The sequence below is a fragment of the Dromaius novaehollandiae genome, chromosome 2 (assembly GCF_036370855.1).
Source record: "Dromaius novaehollandiae isolate bDroNov1 chromosome 2, bDroNov1.hap1, whole genome shotgun sequence".
In the NCBI taxonomy this organism is placed as follows: domain Eukaryota; kingdom Metazoa; phylum Chordata; class Aves; order Casuariiformes; family Dromaiidae; genus Dromaius; species Dromaius novaehollandiae.
Genome location: NC_088099.1, coordinates 15,913,308 through 15,929,158, shown reverse-complemented (window position 1 = coordinate 15,929,158; position 15,851 = coordinate 15,913,308). Strand labels below are relative to the sequence as shown.

At 39.4% G+C, this 15,851-nt stretch overlaps 1 protein-coding gene across 12 annotated transcripts in view; it reads right to left on the bottom strand.

Annotated features, from left to right (window-relative positions):
* PARD3 (par-3 family cell polarity regulator) overlaps positions 1-15,851 on the bottom strand; it is a 465,794-nt gene that overhangs the window by 114,190 nt on the left and 335,753 nt on the right. For 9 of the 12 annotated variants that reach the window (XM_064505791.1, XM_064505794.1, XM_064505792.1 and 6 more), the window contains one exon: positions 3,525-3,635. The exons of the other annotated variants lie outside the window; for them this stretch is intronic. In XM_064505791.1, the coding sequence (XP_064361861.1) occupies positions 3,525-3,635 (111 nt within the window). The remainder of the gene's footprint in view (positions 1-3,524; positions 3,636-15,851) is intronic. 12 annotated transcript variants of the gene reach the window in all.

Sequence of the window (15,851 nt, the reverse complement as noted above, 5' to 3'; positions counted from 1 at the left end):
AGCCTTATCTAGCTGTGAACAATGTTGGCTGGCGTCCCTTGCTGGGGAGAAACACCCTTCCTATCGGCAATTCAGAACCCACCTGGCTTCTCAGAGCAGTGCTTGATAGATATTCAAGGATAATGCAAGTAGACTTATCTTTCTGGAGTAAACCAGAATACAGAATAGTGACACAGGGAACAATGTCCCATGTCCTTGGATGAACTGCTAATCCGATATTCTGAGAATTTACGAACGGCACATATCTTGTAACAATTTTAGTAAGATTGGTGGGTAGCCTTTTCAGATGAGACTCCTGATTGTTCCAGTGTTCTATTTTTTTGAAAGCTGTGTGTATTTTTAACCAGCTAATTTCTTTTTCTGTGCCAAAATGCTTTGTTAGAATTGTCGGTAAACATGTATCATACACAGCTAAAGAGATATGCTCTTTAATAAGAAATTACTATTAATAATATATTTATAAAAGGCAATTTTATTCATTTCAATCATGGTAAATTGAAGAACATTAATTTGCTTATTTTCTCCTAATCCATATGAACACTACTTTTAAGAGTTTAAAGAAAATACTGTTGTAAGCACAATACTATTAAAATTATCAAGTCAAGGCATAATAATTTTATAAAATTGTAGGCATGATTGATTTTTTAATGGACCGTTCACTTGTTCACTGACCCCCTAAGGATTTTTGTTCCAAGACTCTTATACGTAGTAAATTCATAAAATCCAACCTATTTCCCAAAAGTATTGCATCATTATAGAGGTACAGAGCATCAAATACTAAGTAAAGCAGGGTAAGTGAGCTGTACTGCTAAAAACATTGAGGGAAAAAAACCCACAGAAAACAAAGTTAAAATAGCAGCTATTATGAACCAAGACTTGTTAAGACAATAATATTTTACTATCTCCTGACAAGCATTTTGAGGGATTGTTCAGTTAATTTGCAAGAGTACTCTTCATTAATAGCATGTATCTAACATCATTATTTTACAGTATAAAAAGGAAACTCTCTGCAATCTCATTGCAAAAATACTTAAAATCTCTATGGATCGAATCAACATCTGAAATTTTTAGAAACATAAGGAAGCACCTCACACATTTGATTGCTATTTTATTATATTTTATTAGTTGTACATGCCACTACCCCAAAGAACTTGCATTCTTTTGTAGACATAACACAAAGGAAAGCAAATATACAGTCAGGGAAAGAGAGTAATGGGAGGAGGAGGACCTGTGTTACGATAACAACATCAGGCTGTTATGATGTTTTGGCACATGCATATTCTGCAGTTTCAGTGAACATATAAAATTGTTTTATGACACACAAAGAGTGAGATTCCGGGAAAGATTCAAAATGGTTAGTGTAACTTGATGGATAAGGATTAGGAATTTGCTCCATGCATGGGGAGGCTATACAAGTAATTTCATAATTCTGCCTTGGCACCCAGCATGACTACTGCAGCCTCTCTCGTATCATCACACAGTCTGTACTCTCACCATTCTTACTGGGAGATAGAGGGACAGAGAGACAGAGGCAGAGAGAGAATGAAGAAGAGAATGTTACTAACTCAAAATTAATTTTCCCTTTTTGGCAGAAATATATATGACTGGGGAGCTAAGCGTGCTAACTAACGCTTGGTGGTGGGCAAGTCCGGCACCTCCCCAGGCACCCAGCTGCATGCAGCACTTGGTCCGGGAAGGCCAGCACTAAGCCCAGCTCTGTAAGCTCTGCCAGACCCCAGGGCCAAACGCTTCCTGGCATCTCCAGTTCAGAAGAGCAGGTCAACACCACCGTGGCTGTCTGCACACAGCACTTGCTCCAGTTCAGCAGAGCTCAGGAAGCAAGGGCACAGCACCATGTCTGTGCAGCTAACCTTCCTCCAGCCCTGAGCTGACCGGAGCCATGGAGGCAGCTTTGAAATGTCTCTGCACCAGTGGTATAAGTTTATCCACAAACTGGATGATCTGCCTATGCATAAAGGAAAGTTGACTGCACAAACACACATATAGCCAAAGTCATTTATTTTCTTCAGTACCAGTATTCCCCTTCACTATTTGATCTGAGAGCACACTATTTTTAAAAACAGGAACAAATCTAGTGATTCTGTTTCACTTTTGTCAATAAAGAGAACATAAAAAAAGATCAGACACAAGTAAAAAACAAAACCACCAACCAAACGCTATGATTCAGCCACCGTCTACTGTCAGAGGGGATGCACTAATGATTGAACTTCTTCATAGATTTATTCTAGTGCATCTGTTAAGAGCCAAAAGATTCCCAAAATGTAATCCAAACAGATGATCACAAATGATCAAGCGTCAGCAGTTTAACAAGTTACTGCTGATCAGCTGACCTGCAAAAACTGATAAATGTAGGCGCCTAGCCTGCCTTAGCTGTGGCGCAAATCACCTAACCTTAAAACAACTTAAAGCAAACTATTTTACTTTGTAACTGAGCTGGCTATGCAGGAGTTACTGTAGCTCTATTATTTGATTGCCCGTTAAAGCGATGAAGCCCTCACTTCTGTTCTTACCCACAGCTGCCAAAGGTGCATAGATATGATGGTCTAAAGGATCACTATGACTAACTGCTCAAGCCTCCTGCACAAGACAAGACAACAAAGTTTCCCTCTGTGGTTCCTCCATCAGGCCAAAATTTATGGCTGAGCTACATTACATTTTTTAGATAAATCATCCCAACTGCTTATTCACTTTCACTGCTAAATGTGCCTGAATCTATTTACCATTCAGCATGCAAATGCTGTAGCCCTTTAAATTTAGTCTCCTCTGTGGAAGAACCTTCTACTCAAAGAGGCCTTCTCTCCATGCACATCCCTGAATACTAGTTAAGTTACAACCTAAGCTTTCTAAGATTTTGACCAAATGGAAATAGAAGATACCAGAGACTAGGCCCCAAATCTCCAGGGCTATAAGAGACAGGAAGAAATGTAGTTTGGAAATATTGAGAAGAGCACATGATGTATAGATCTTTAATGTTAAGGGAAGTTGACATGCAAAAATAGAGGTACTCACCACTCATTTTTACAATTAGCAGTTTAATATACACATCATTCCATAAACATACTGCATGACACATAAATAGACTGAACTCCAGTGACAAATATACTGATCACGATATATTTTTAGATTGTTTCTAAATATATCAAAGAAAAAGCTAGATATGCAAGACTTTGAGGAAAAATACAAAAGGTACTTCATTCTATATAAATACTAGTCTTCTAAAAATGTCAATAAAATCATTTATAGAACGCATAGAGAAAACATTTCATATTATTACTCCAGTCTCCTCAATAAAGAAAGGAGATCTTGATCTATAAAAGATGTTTAATGAAGCCAAAAACGCTGTCAATGCTAATGTCCAGAATAAATCCAGCTCCTTCTTGTTATGCTAAGTATATAAACATATCAGCATTTGGGAAATTTCATCAGTGAAAATTGAACTTCAGTTATTTAATTTAAAAAACAATACTCTCTCTATCAAGGTTTAAGCAAATACTGAAGTCTACCTCTCCTGTTCTTGCTTCATTCGTATTCTCTCCTCTTCTGAAGTAAGAGCTTCCTGCACTTTTATTTTACCAGTTTTCTCACTCTTGTCATCTTTGCGATGTTTGCCAAACCTGTTAATAACACACAAAAAAAGAATCTAACTTGTGAAATGAACACAACTGTATTTTCCTTTTCCCATGACAAGGAGAGTTCTCCAAGGAGAAGCGCTGCTTGGAAACTGAAAAGACCTTGGAATCTCATGTTTTAGTATTTTCAGGCTGCCTCAGTTTTTGCTTAGAGGTTTTTTTCCCCCCTCCTCTTAGAAGTTTATAGGATTCCTTACTAAAGAACAGAACAAAACCAAGAAAATCATAGTGCCACATTCCTTTTTTCTGCCAGCATTTTGGGGTCATTATTTTTAAATAAACGGTCAAGCAATGCTTTAAAAATTACTGAACACTATTGCTGCCAAAGAACGGAAGTCACGTTTACATTCAGTGAAGGCTTTCAGTTAGGAGCTGCAGGGGACCGGCAGCGGCCGGGGCCACAGCGGCCCTGCACGCACTCCCACCAGGCACCCTGCACACCATCCAAAGTGGAAGTTTCTTCTTCCTCAGCCCCAAGCAGTTTTAAGCTTTGTTACCCCGACGCCTTTTGCCCCGGGACGCACCAGCGGGAGCAGAGGGGACAGAGCTGGCTGGGCTCCGGAGCGCAGCGCCATGCGCCAGCCCAGCACTCTGCTCTCCCTCCGCAGGTCTCCAGCTCCTCCCCACCACCAGCTCCATCTCACGTATTTTAAGTTTCTTCCATCTTTGCACACTCCACTGGGGTTTTTTTAGACTTTCAGGGAGAGAACAGTCTGACATTTGAGATACTCGGTTATTATTAGGATAGAACTGTGCGTATTTCTGTTAGTTATTTCAGACCTCCTCTAAATGGAATGACTTTTGCACAGACTGAGCTAAACACTTAAATACCACCCAAGTTTAGATGACAATTTTCTGTCCATTTATGGCAGATGGGGTAACACATCTATACATCTATTAAACGTGGGATTATTTATCACTCTAAAAGCAGTAAGAACATTTTTCCATCAAATGCTCAGAGGAGAGCAGCCTGCCACAGGCCATCACAGCAAAGGCGGAGGGCGAGCGCAGCCGCGCCAGGCCATGCAGCAAGGGGGCTGATGCACCCAGCGCTCACCAACACTCAAACACCAACACGGAGTTCTCTAAACATCTTAACATACGTATATGGGTCAGAAAAAAAAGCTCTGAAGCCACCAGGCCTTTATAATATTTTTTTCCTTTTATTCCTGCTCTTTCGCATACAAAGCCGTTGTGTGGACTGCAGGCAAACCACACAGTGATGCTTCAGAAAAATTAATTTGTGGCCACTCAGTCAAGTGAAAACATTATTCCACGTAACCAAGCTTATGGGTCTTAGGGCAGCTGTTAAAAAAAAAAAAAAGTGCAGTGTAGGAGGATGTACACAAACTTTAAAGTGCATGGCTGGTCTCCACCATTCCCAGACTGCTCATTTCTGAAGTAATTCAGGCACATGAAAACTAAAATTGTTCATTAATAATTATATGGAAAGGGAAAGGTATAATAAGGTTAAGAAACACAAAATACTATGCATAGTTGAAGTCTCTTTTTTTTTAATATAATATAGGTAAAACTGACATAAATTCAGTGACTAGAAACACCGACACATAACTTTGAAAACACCCACCTATTTATTAAAGGAGTCAAAACAATTACATGAAACATTTAAATAGATGGCACAGGAGCTTCAAATCAACTTTGGGAAGTCTTACACCAGACAAAATAGGTAATTTGGAAGAGGCCTAAATCTTCCAGCCGAGAAGAGAGCCTCTCGGCAGACAGGCAGCAGCAGGGAGCCGTCTCGCTGAGCCGTGCGCAGCGCTGGGCCGGCGCGGCGGGGCCGGAGCAGAGGCCAGCGTGTGCCATGCCATGCCACACTGTGCTCGGTGACCCCTGCGCTTGCTTCTCACCACTGCTCCTTCTTGCCCCGTCCAAAATGCACAGCAAAGCAAAGGAACCAGCTTTTCGAGTAGGCGGTTTATTTATTCAAAACATCCTCGCATTAAAAAAAAAAGATAAAATTCAATCCGTACCCATGAGGTTTTGGCAGCAAAACAGGATTTCTACCACCATAAATCAATTCATTGTTAAGTATGAAGAGAAATATATTGAAATCAATGCCTTATTAAAAAAAATAAAGTACACCAGAAATCTCAAATAATCTTTGTAAGCAATCTACTAAATGGCCGATTGGGCTGCATGGTTTTTGGAAGAGGGCACTTGCAATGTTAGCACGTAATGCAACCCTAGCAAAACTCAACTGTCTGAGTTTCCACATCCCGCTGTCCAAGTCCAGAAGAAACTATGCTCATGCTGCATTGCGGCAGCGGTAGGCCGTACCCGCAGTACGCGGTGGAGCACTGGGCTTCAATTTGCTTTGATTCATGAGCAAGCTGTGGCAACAACCCTTCTTCTCTTTCGAGTTGTTTTCAGACGATCTGGGAAGGAACAATTCCTTTGCCCTCAGGAACAGTCCTGATAAAAGCTTCAAGAAGACATTCTCTGGTCCTCTCCAGGCATTTCAGAGCGTGGCCGTACTTCCCCCACTGTGACAGGAGACTTTCCAGTGTCAGTCTCTGGTAAGCTCTGGTCATCACGGCAGAGAACAGCCTGGCAGCGCATGAACCATGGTGATCTTGGAAAGCTGCCTTCTCTGGACTTTGCCACCCGCGGAAGTGATATATCTGCCATAATCACCACTGCCTGTAATAAGTTCAGCAACATTAACCGCACTGTCCCTACACTCAAATCTGGAAGAATCAATACCATCCTCCCCCCTCCCTGATTGTGGCTTCATGTCTTTAACGCATCACCTGCATGGATAGGATCTTCACGACACTTGGAAGTCAAGGAGCTGCACAACAGTTTGGAAACTCACCGCCCTAAACTCTCAACAAGTTTGCATACTTTTAGTAAGATCTCTGCACAAAAATATTTAGGAGTTCAAGATTTCTCTTTTCCACTGAGATTGCAAGTCTAACAGCATCTCTGTAAAGCTTCAGCTTACAATAGTAGAAGTAATAGACAAAGGAAAAACATTTTCCAAGCTCCGCCAACACTTCAGAAAGGTGTTTAAAAGAAACGCTGAGGAGATAGACACATGCACACACCAAAACCTTTCACTTCTGCAAGAGGAGTCAACGCTCCGTACTCCAGAGCATGTTCAGTAGGTTTTGGTGAGGCTATTCTTACTTATTAAAAAAAAGTGTGGTTGCTACTTTTTTCTCTTAAACTGTTTGCTCCTTGAAGTACAATTTAAGACACAAAGAAAACCCACAGCCCAAATCAGCATCCTCTCCACCAAATTTATAACAGACATTTATAAATTATTTAGCATCCATATTCAAGCTAAGTTTAATTGCAGAAGAGCAACATACAGCAATACCAAAGCATACCATTAAAGCAAGCTGTTAAACACCCCTGTGACTGTACAACACTCAGTGCAGTCTTGTGACTACGCTAGTGTCAAGTTATTCACTAATCTTTACAATTTCCTCATTTAGATTTCCCTGTTTTGATTCATAAGTATGAGGATAACAGGACATCTAGAAATAAAAATAGATTACTGAAATTCAAGCACTCTACGAAAGACCCTTTCAAAATACCAAATACACATTCTACAATTGTACTGTGCCTTCCGAGGCAGTGTTAAAATCTTTCCTTGCTGCTCTCCAGTGGCTCACATATTGCTGTATGAGTCAAAAGAAGCAAAGTGTGGGTCAGGTCCCCAGAATTACTCCCAGCATTTCCAACACCTAATTTTGAGTGTATCAGCTCAGGAAAAACAGCTGGCCTATGTTTGTAAAAGGAAGTGTGAGCAGCACCTGCCTGGCGAACATTAATGTCAGTGAAACATTCCCAACATCAGCACTTGCCTCGTTGTGAAAGCCTACTCCTTCCCTGCTTGTGTTCCCAGGAGGAAGGGAAGATGGATCTAAGATGCAAGTCCAGTATATCTCCCTATGGCAACTTTAGAACCTTATTGCTTCTAATATTATTTCTTTCATAATGGATATATTTAATGTCCTGGCAAAATAATCTCCTCCACTGAAGTGATTGTTCACTTAATGATGACAATCTAAGGTTGGGAACTCCCAAAGTGCAATCATTAATGATAACTCCCCTACAAAATAGCAATCACCACCCATTCGTCCTGTCAGAGAGACTCGAGACTTTTCAAGAGCATGGCTCTGAGAATACCGCCAGGAGATTTGATCCCAGCACACGCTGCTCTACTTACAGATGCAGGAGCTTTGCTCTGCTGCATGCAACTGTTTAGTGAGTGCCTGAAGCACCTGGTGATTTTCTGGCACTTGTCTGAACCTGTGACAGTCTCATTTTCATTGCTGTGAGGCTGGCTGCTAGGATACTTGTTGCAGTTCTCACCAATGAAATGAAATGACAACCTTTTTCTGAGGCGGACATGAGAACTCCACTGCCCAGGATCTATGCAGAATTGATGTATCTTGCATTAGTTAAAAGGTGGACAAGTGCTTAAGAAGGAAAGGCAAGAACTATTGCTGAAATTAAAAAACAGTGCAGAAAAGGAGCACTGTGACATTGATGTTCTGACAATCCCAGGAACCTAAGTCCAAGCTCCCGTCATTTTCTAAGTGCAATGCTAACAATTTGACTGCAAACCACAAAAGCCCTACCTAAAGCAGTACACAAGACAGCAATACATAGATGCAAGCTGTCCCATGATATATTTGAATCTCTTAGAGCAACAGAGGTCAAGTTGTGTACACTACTGCAACAAAGTTAACATATTTACACCAAAACAAGTTCTGTTGCCAAAGCTTTTCCCTGAGCAAGCACAGCTCATGCTACGTCAGATCCTGTGGAGCAAGTGTAACCCAAGCACAATTATAAACTATGGCCACCACATCCCCCAGTCTGAATTCTTGAAAGGATAGCAGAGAATGTTATTACTCATGTTGAAAAATAAAGATCAAAAGGAAAATGCAAAGTTTCCTCCAAACCCCAAATAATTTAAAATATTGTCTTTCTATTTACAAACCTATTCTTTCCTAGGCATAGCTTAACACTCTTTTTGAGGATTCATACACATACGGTTAAATAATACTCTCTGTATAATGGTAATATTAATAAGTACAGGAAAGACATGATCTCACTTAAGAGCTCTTTTATTCAGTAGCTCTCTCATCTACACCCTGTTACAAAAAGTATAGCTAAAAAATAGTTTAATGTTATTCTGTAACTGTTTAAGAAAAAACTTCAAGAAAAAAACTCATATGACTAATTGAAATACAGGTTGTAAATTAAAAAGACCCTGTCTATTCAAGAGTGTGAGAAATTGATGAAGGACAGCAGCTGAAATCTTGTTCACTCTAATTGCCAAGATACTCCAAGGTTCTGCTTAGTTTATAGCTTCTTAATTCTCCTTTTAAGTTACGGGTTAGAGAAAGTTTCAAGATAAGTGTAAATGCTCAAAGTCAAATTCACAGATCGCCAGTCTTAATCCTCAAATTCACCCAACAATAGTAAGTGAACCAACATAGTAAGTGAACCAACATAGTAAGTGAACCAACATAGTAAGTGAAGCAATTAAAAAAATGTAAGAGGACCATTTTTAAAAATCATCATCTCTAGAATGTAATAGCCAAGTCACATTAGAGGAAAGGACTATCCTCAGAACTCATGATACTAGTTTTGTGTTATTATTAATAAAAAGATGAGAACAGAAACCTATATGCATGAACCTTGACCCTAAAGTAGGAAAATCCTATGAATTCTGTGCATAATCTAATCAAAACCCCTCTGTCGATCACTAGCTGGCTTACTTTCAAGCTTACTTGCTTGAATGACTGTCATCAGCTCTCACGTGGCCGCATCCAAACCCACCCTACCCAATGGAAAGGGACAGATAAGAAAGTGACTTCAGTGTCTCCGGGCCAACGCATCAGAGCGACTGAGCAGTGCGAGACTAAACAGAGAAGGAAACTGCTTAGAGTGCAACAGTACATTTAAAGAACATGCTCAGGCTACAGTATACATTCTTACATATATATACACACATATAATACACATGAAACAGATGAAGCATAATGTATATGATTTAGCTTAAATAAATATATAGATACAACAAATGAAGAAAAGAGGATGAAAGCAAACCAAACCACATTTACAGTTTCTCTCAAAAAAGCTTCAATTTGAAAGAATATATATCAGCATCTTTGATATAACAAAAATAATATGCATATCATCTGCTAAATGGATTTTACTCTGATGCGTTACTGATGAGATCATTGTCGTCTGCCAAATCATCCACATATTTCATTAGAATACAGGGCTACAGAAGAAACATGCATTAGTTGATTAATGAAAAAACACAAAAATTGATTGAGACAGAAGTTCAGTAGTATTATGTTCCTTAATAGAAAAAAGATTGTCATTAAAAATTAACAAATGGTAAGTGTCTTGAGCTATTCTATCAGTGCTTTCTGTCTTCAAGGCATACTCTTTTCCCAATAGTAGCAACAGTGTAAACACACACACACACACACCCTGAACCTAACACTAATTAAAGGATTTTGTAAGGACTTATGTAATGTTTTTCACCCTGCTGTATCAGCAAAATCATAAGACTTATATTTGAAAAGATTTTCTGACACACAACAACATTCATTGCTAAAATGATATTTAATAAGCATTCAACATGGCACACATACAAAAATCATCCCAGTTAGCGATAACTTGAGAATTTATAAGCCTTCCATGTTTCACCAAAATCGTACAAGTGCTATTTTTAAAAATCTGTTTTCAAAAGAAAAGATTTACATATTTGCAGAGTATTTCTAGAAACAGACAGTTATCACATCTAATCAAATTAGTATCTCAAATTCCAGTGCTAGGAAGGAGGATAAAAAAAGTCAAATGACTCAGCAGCATCCCTGCCTTGAGATGATGTGGAAACCCTGATATCCAGGCAGCAGCAGGGAGGCCAAAAGAGTCTGGATTGCGGGGAGAGCGGGAATGGACATTTATATCTTTTAATTTTCCACAAGTTTCCTTGCCTATGTTAAAACTGACGAAGAAGCAAACCTTCTGGTGCAATGCTCAGCAGAAGAAGCCTTGAAAATCGGGTTCCTGGAGAACCCTGGTGTCCCATACCAAGAAAGGGGCACTGCACAAGAATGCAGGTAACTCATGGAAATTGAGAATACCTCTGGAAAGATTCCCTTGTGGATGGTCCTTCAAGCAACAGTCTGATTTATTTATTTATTTAAGGTCGCTGTCCCAAGACGCATCTAAGTCAGCATGTTCTCCTCACCAAAATTCAGGTGCCCCTCTTCTGGAGCTAAAGCAAGGCCAGGTCAGTGCCAGGATCTGCACTGCAATCACTGACTTGCAGTCAATGCAAAATACAGCTATGAGATTTATTCTCAGCTTTTCTATAGGTCCTGGTATTTTGGACAAAATCACATTTCCACAACTCCTGTGCTCAGTCATGAACACAGATCAAAACTGAGATGATCGAAGTGCTTATCCCTCCCAATTATCACCCCTCTCCCACAATGCTACATGAGTCCTTAAAAGCACGTGAAGCTGTTCTGTGACATCGTATTCATATTGCATATTCACACACTTTCTCTTAACATCCTCTGCCTCACTTTCCAAACATTAAAGACCATTTTCAGCACTTTTCCGGTACAGAATGGTGCAGCTCAGTGAACTAAGGCTACTTAAAATCAACAGTTAGGACAGCACATAAATTGCAACCCTTCATGTGCAACATTACAGGCAATTCAGACAACTTCCTGGAAAGAAGTGGAAACAACATATGGGATTGGTAACTGTTTCCAACCACTGAAGCTTAATCTGCCTGTCTTTGTGATTCGGTATCCCAGCTTCATAGAAAACGAGTATAATGCCAAACCAAAAGACATGTCATGAGGTTTCATTCGATTATTTTCATAAACAGTTTTGATAACATTTCCTGAAAGGCATGACACAACAGGCAGAATATTATTCACACCAAGTCGCTCTCTTTTCACAACTTATACGTTTGTAATATTTACTTCCAGCATAAAATGACGGAACTTTTAAAAACAGATTTCTTTTACGGGAGACCATCTGTCTGCAAATTGCTAAACAGAACATAATCTTATTGCATTGCTTTTCCTAACTGTCTAAAACTAGCTGGAGCCATTGACAGCTCTAATAAATGATAAAAACATTCACATAGATCAGAAACAAAAAAAAATATTAACAACTAATCCAAACCAATGTAGTTTAAAAACAGTCTGAGGTCAAAGGAAGTGGGGATAATTTTACAATGCTAATATTTGAAAGAAATCAGCAAGGCAGCAAACAGTAACAAGAGAGTCTTCTCTTGTATGGCCAAACCAACTCGGTAAGCAGTACCACTAAAAGTCACCATAAATAACTCATTTGCATGGTGGTGAGCCAAAACCTATTAAACAGTGGATTGTGGCATCCCTGAAAGAATCAGGAATGAAAGAGAGCGCTCCTGCTTGGATACAGCTACATTAGCAATCATCAATGATGGGAGCAGCCACAGTAGTAGTACATGATATTTTAATGGAAATTTCATAACAGTCTAAGCATTCTGAACTCTGCTTGTGTGGCAAGAACTTTTTAGTATTGTGCACGTACTCAAAAAAAGAGAACGATTATTTGACCACATAAATTTTCATGCCCAAGATTACATTTGATACACTAAGTGTGTGCTATTTGTCATTGAAGAAAGTAGCTCATACAAGTGACACAACCAAGCTGATTCAGTCTTTTAATGGATAATGTAATCTTAATGGACAACATATCCTTTCATTACTGTCATTTAACGTACTTACAAATGCTCCTGTCCCCTTCTCTCAGACAGTATTCTCTAATCAAGACTGCAATTCTTTGTTAGGTAATTCAATACAGCAGTTCTGAGTGGTAAGATGTTAAAACAATAATTGAAAAACTGTAAATAGAAAGTACAAAAAAAAAAAAAAACACAGTTAAGTTTCACTTACAAAGTAAAGCAGGCTCCCAAAAAAGTCTGAGTGAAGACCTCCAGTACTTCAACTCATCTTTCACATATATAAAAGCAGATGTACAACCCTGTACTCTGCAATATGTAATACTACATACAGATAAAAAAAAATCCTAAATTCTAAGCATCAACAGCAGCCTAGTATTCACAGGTGCCTGATTAAATTTGAATCTAAAGTATAATAGAGCTATTTCTCTAAAATGTATGCAACTTTTCTTTTCTGAATCTGGGTGAAACGCTCCTTCCTCAGCACACTTGGTGCCAAGGCAGGCAGCTCCCTTTTGTTCGCATCATGCTCAGCAGGTCGCAGAACCTCAGCAAACCCACTGCACCTGACAACTGCAAGGCCTTGCTGCAAACACGCAGACCGCGACGGTCACATTCCTATTGTTGCATTTGTTATGCTTGACAGATTAGTTTAAAAATTGTGGACCAATTTAGGTATTAATAATACCACATTGTATGCCTATAATTACCAGTGTCCACTAAGAGTGCTTAGAGAGACCATTTAAACCATGGCTACTCTTCAATGCGTTCTCTTGACAACTATACTTCTAATTCCTGCTCTGTTCATTTTAATGCATTATTGTTTCAAAATACAATGCTACAAAATTGCAAATTACATCTGGCTCAAGGGCTGATTATGAGAAACAGTAGCACTTCTGCCTCTGTGTGAATAACTCTGATAATAATGAGAGATTGATTGAGCTCCAAGAAGTCCAAATGATGAGAAGGGTCAATTTGAACATTTCTATTAGCTTCTTTTGTTAAATCTAACACTTTGCCAGGCCAGAGACAAATACTGCATCTGGTTACCATGATTTTTTCCAACCCTACAGAAGTACAATTTAGAAGATGGGTGCTGGTCTAAAGGCAGACCTTGTAAGAAATGCTAATGAAACTTTAAAAAAAATCCATTTCACTGGCACTCAAGAGAAGACAAAAAAAAAAAAGTTGCAAAGGAAATTTGCTTCAACATTTTCCTAGCAGAAAAGGAAGAAAAGTGCTTCATACTTAGCAGTATGAAGAGTCTTCATAATTCCATTTTACAACCGAAATGCTTGCTTGCATATATATGAGCATGGCATACCTTATATGTCAATGTGAGCTGCAAAAAGCAAGTTATGAAACATGCAACAGGCAAAGAAATGAGGGCTCAACTGTTACACACTGGCTAGTTAACCCAGGAAATTGCAGTAACATTACTCCAACAACCGAGTTTTGCAGCCTTGCAATTAAACTGTAGAAAATCTGCAGATGTTAACACAGATACACAAAAAGTTAATAAAACTACTGACAGTTCATCTGGAACCTTCCAAAGATTAAAACTTCCCTACAGATCTCATTAACCAGAGAAGTTAGTATGTCAGTCAGCACTTTTTCTGTCAATTACTGAAAATCTTTGTTGATATACATTGCCTAGAAAATAACTTCTGCAGGGTAAATTAAGCAAGATGTGATGTCTCGTTGTATCTTCAGTCTCATTCACATATTCACACTCGCTAGGAGGTAAGGAAGGCACGAACATTTTCCAACAGAGGAAAACAGACAATATCCCAGGAGCCCGAGGGACACATCTGACCAAAACCCCCCAAATCCCTGGACGAGCGCACAGCTGCCGTTCTACTCATAGAGGATGTCGACAACAGAGAAAAGCAGTTCCCCGTGGTGAGCTGCGATACCCGAGCGAAGGCGGCTGTGGGTTTCATTTTAGAATTTCCTGTCTCATTCCGAGACACACAGTGTCACTTAAGTCTCTTTGGGGATAAAAAAAATAAACTTTAATTGAAAAACTATTAAAAATAATGCTGATAGGATACTTTTACAAGGTGCTCTAGAGCACAACTAAATTAAGTTACATTGAATGCCCCTGAATCTACACTGTCATAAAAACAGAGGACAAAGAATAAAAGCTACAGTGTGTTTTAAAATTTATAAACAGGATTAAACCATAGGGCCTGAGCCAAGCCTCTGGTTGGTATAAATTAGTACGCTGCTGTTGACTTCATGTAGTTATGTCTATTCCATATCAGCTGATATCCTGCCCCACAGCACAAAAATGTAGTTCATATCTGCAGCATCTTCTGAGTGGTAAACAAAGAGGGAGATTTTGCCCTGCAGCAGCACCAAGGGAACAAAACTTCTCTCTGGAGCAGATGCATCGAGACGCAGGGGGGTCATCATGGGGCGGACGCTCTGGCAGACAGTCCCCGCAGCAGCTGCCCCAGGGTTTGCCCAGAGCTACCTTGCGCCCTGGAGACTCCCAGCATCCTGGCACTGCCAGGAGCCGGAGCTTGAGCTGCCTTCATGGCAACTCCAGTTGAAATAACTGTATCAATAGTGATGTACACCGCTGGTTATTTCAGGGCCAATCTGGGAGCCAAGAGTTGTTTCAGATTGAAAATGTGTACAAACCAAGATTTGCACTGTACTAATAAGAGGTGAAAGACATGGGGGTTTTTGATTGCAGCCACGAGGTAAATAAGCTCCTCACACAGCAGGTCTCAGACTGGGACCAGTCCCATAAACACTAATATTTTTCTTCTCATTCTTATATGCTCAGACACTATAGGAAGTGAGCAACTGGGCCTATATTTTATTTAGAAAACCAGAGAGTTAATATTTAAAACAAACCCAATCTCGACATCAAAGATTTTCAGCTCCTGAGACATTCTTCCCATTAGTATATGCTAACCACAGGCTCCAAAGGAGGTCAGCTCTGCTTGTGTTAGGCGCTGTGCACTGTATACGACAATTATCATCACCACCTTAATATTTCTCCTGAGTATAAAACATAGTTTTCAACTATAGTCTAAAAAACAATTCTCAAAAAAAGATACTTATGAAAATAGTACAAAGTCGTCACGTTTTGTCTTACACAAACGATTTTCTTACTTTTGCAGTCACAAAAGTCAAACAGAAATAGCAAAATATTTTGAGTTCCACAGACCTCACCAGGATCCCTACCACTTACAGAAGATAACACTGCTGGTATCATTACTTGCTCAGCAACATCAGAGAAAATAAATGTTTTAACTGCAACATCAAATATAAAACTCCTGCTTGTAGCAGTATGCTGCATTCTGAATTTCAAGATTTTGGCACTATGGGTTAAAGACAAAGATAGCATCTATAATAATATTGTGAAATATTTGAGATTTATTTGTGATATGTTGCTGTTGAAATGTGTAATAGCAATTCAACTTGCATGCTAA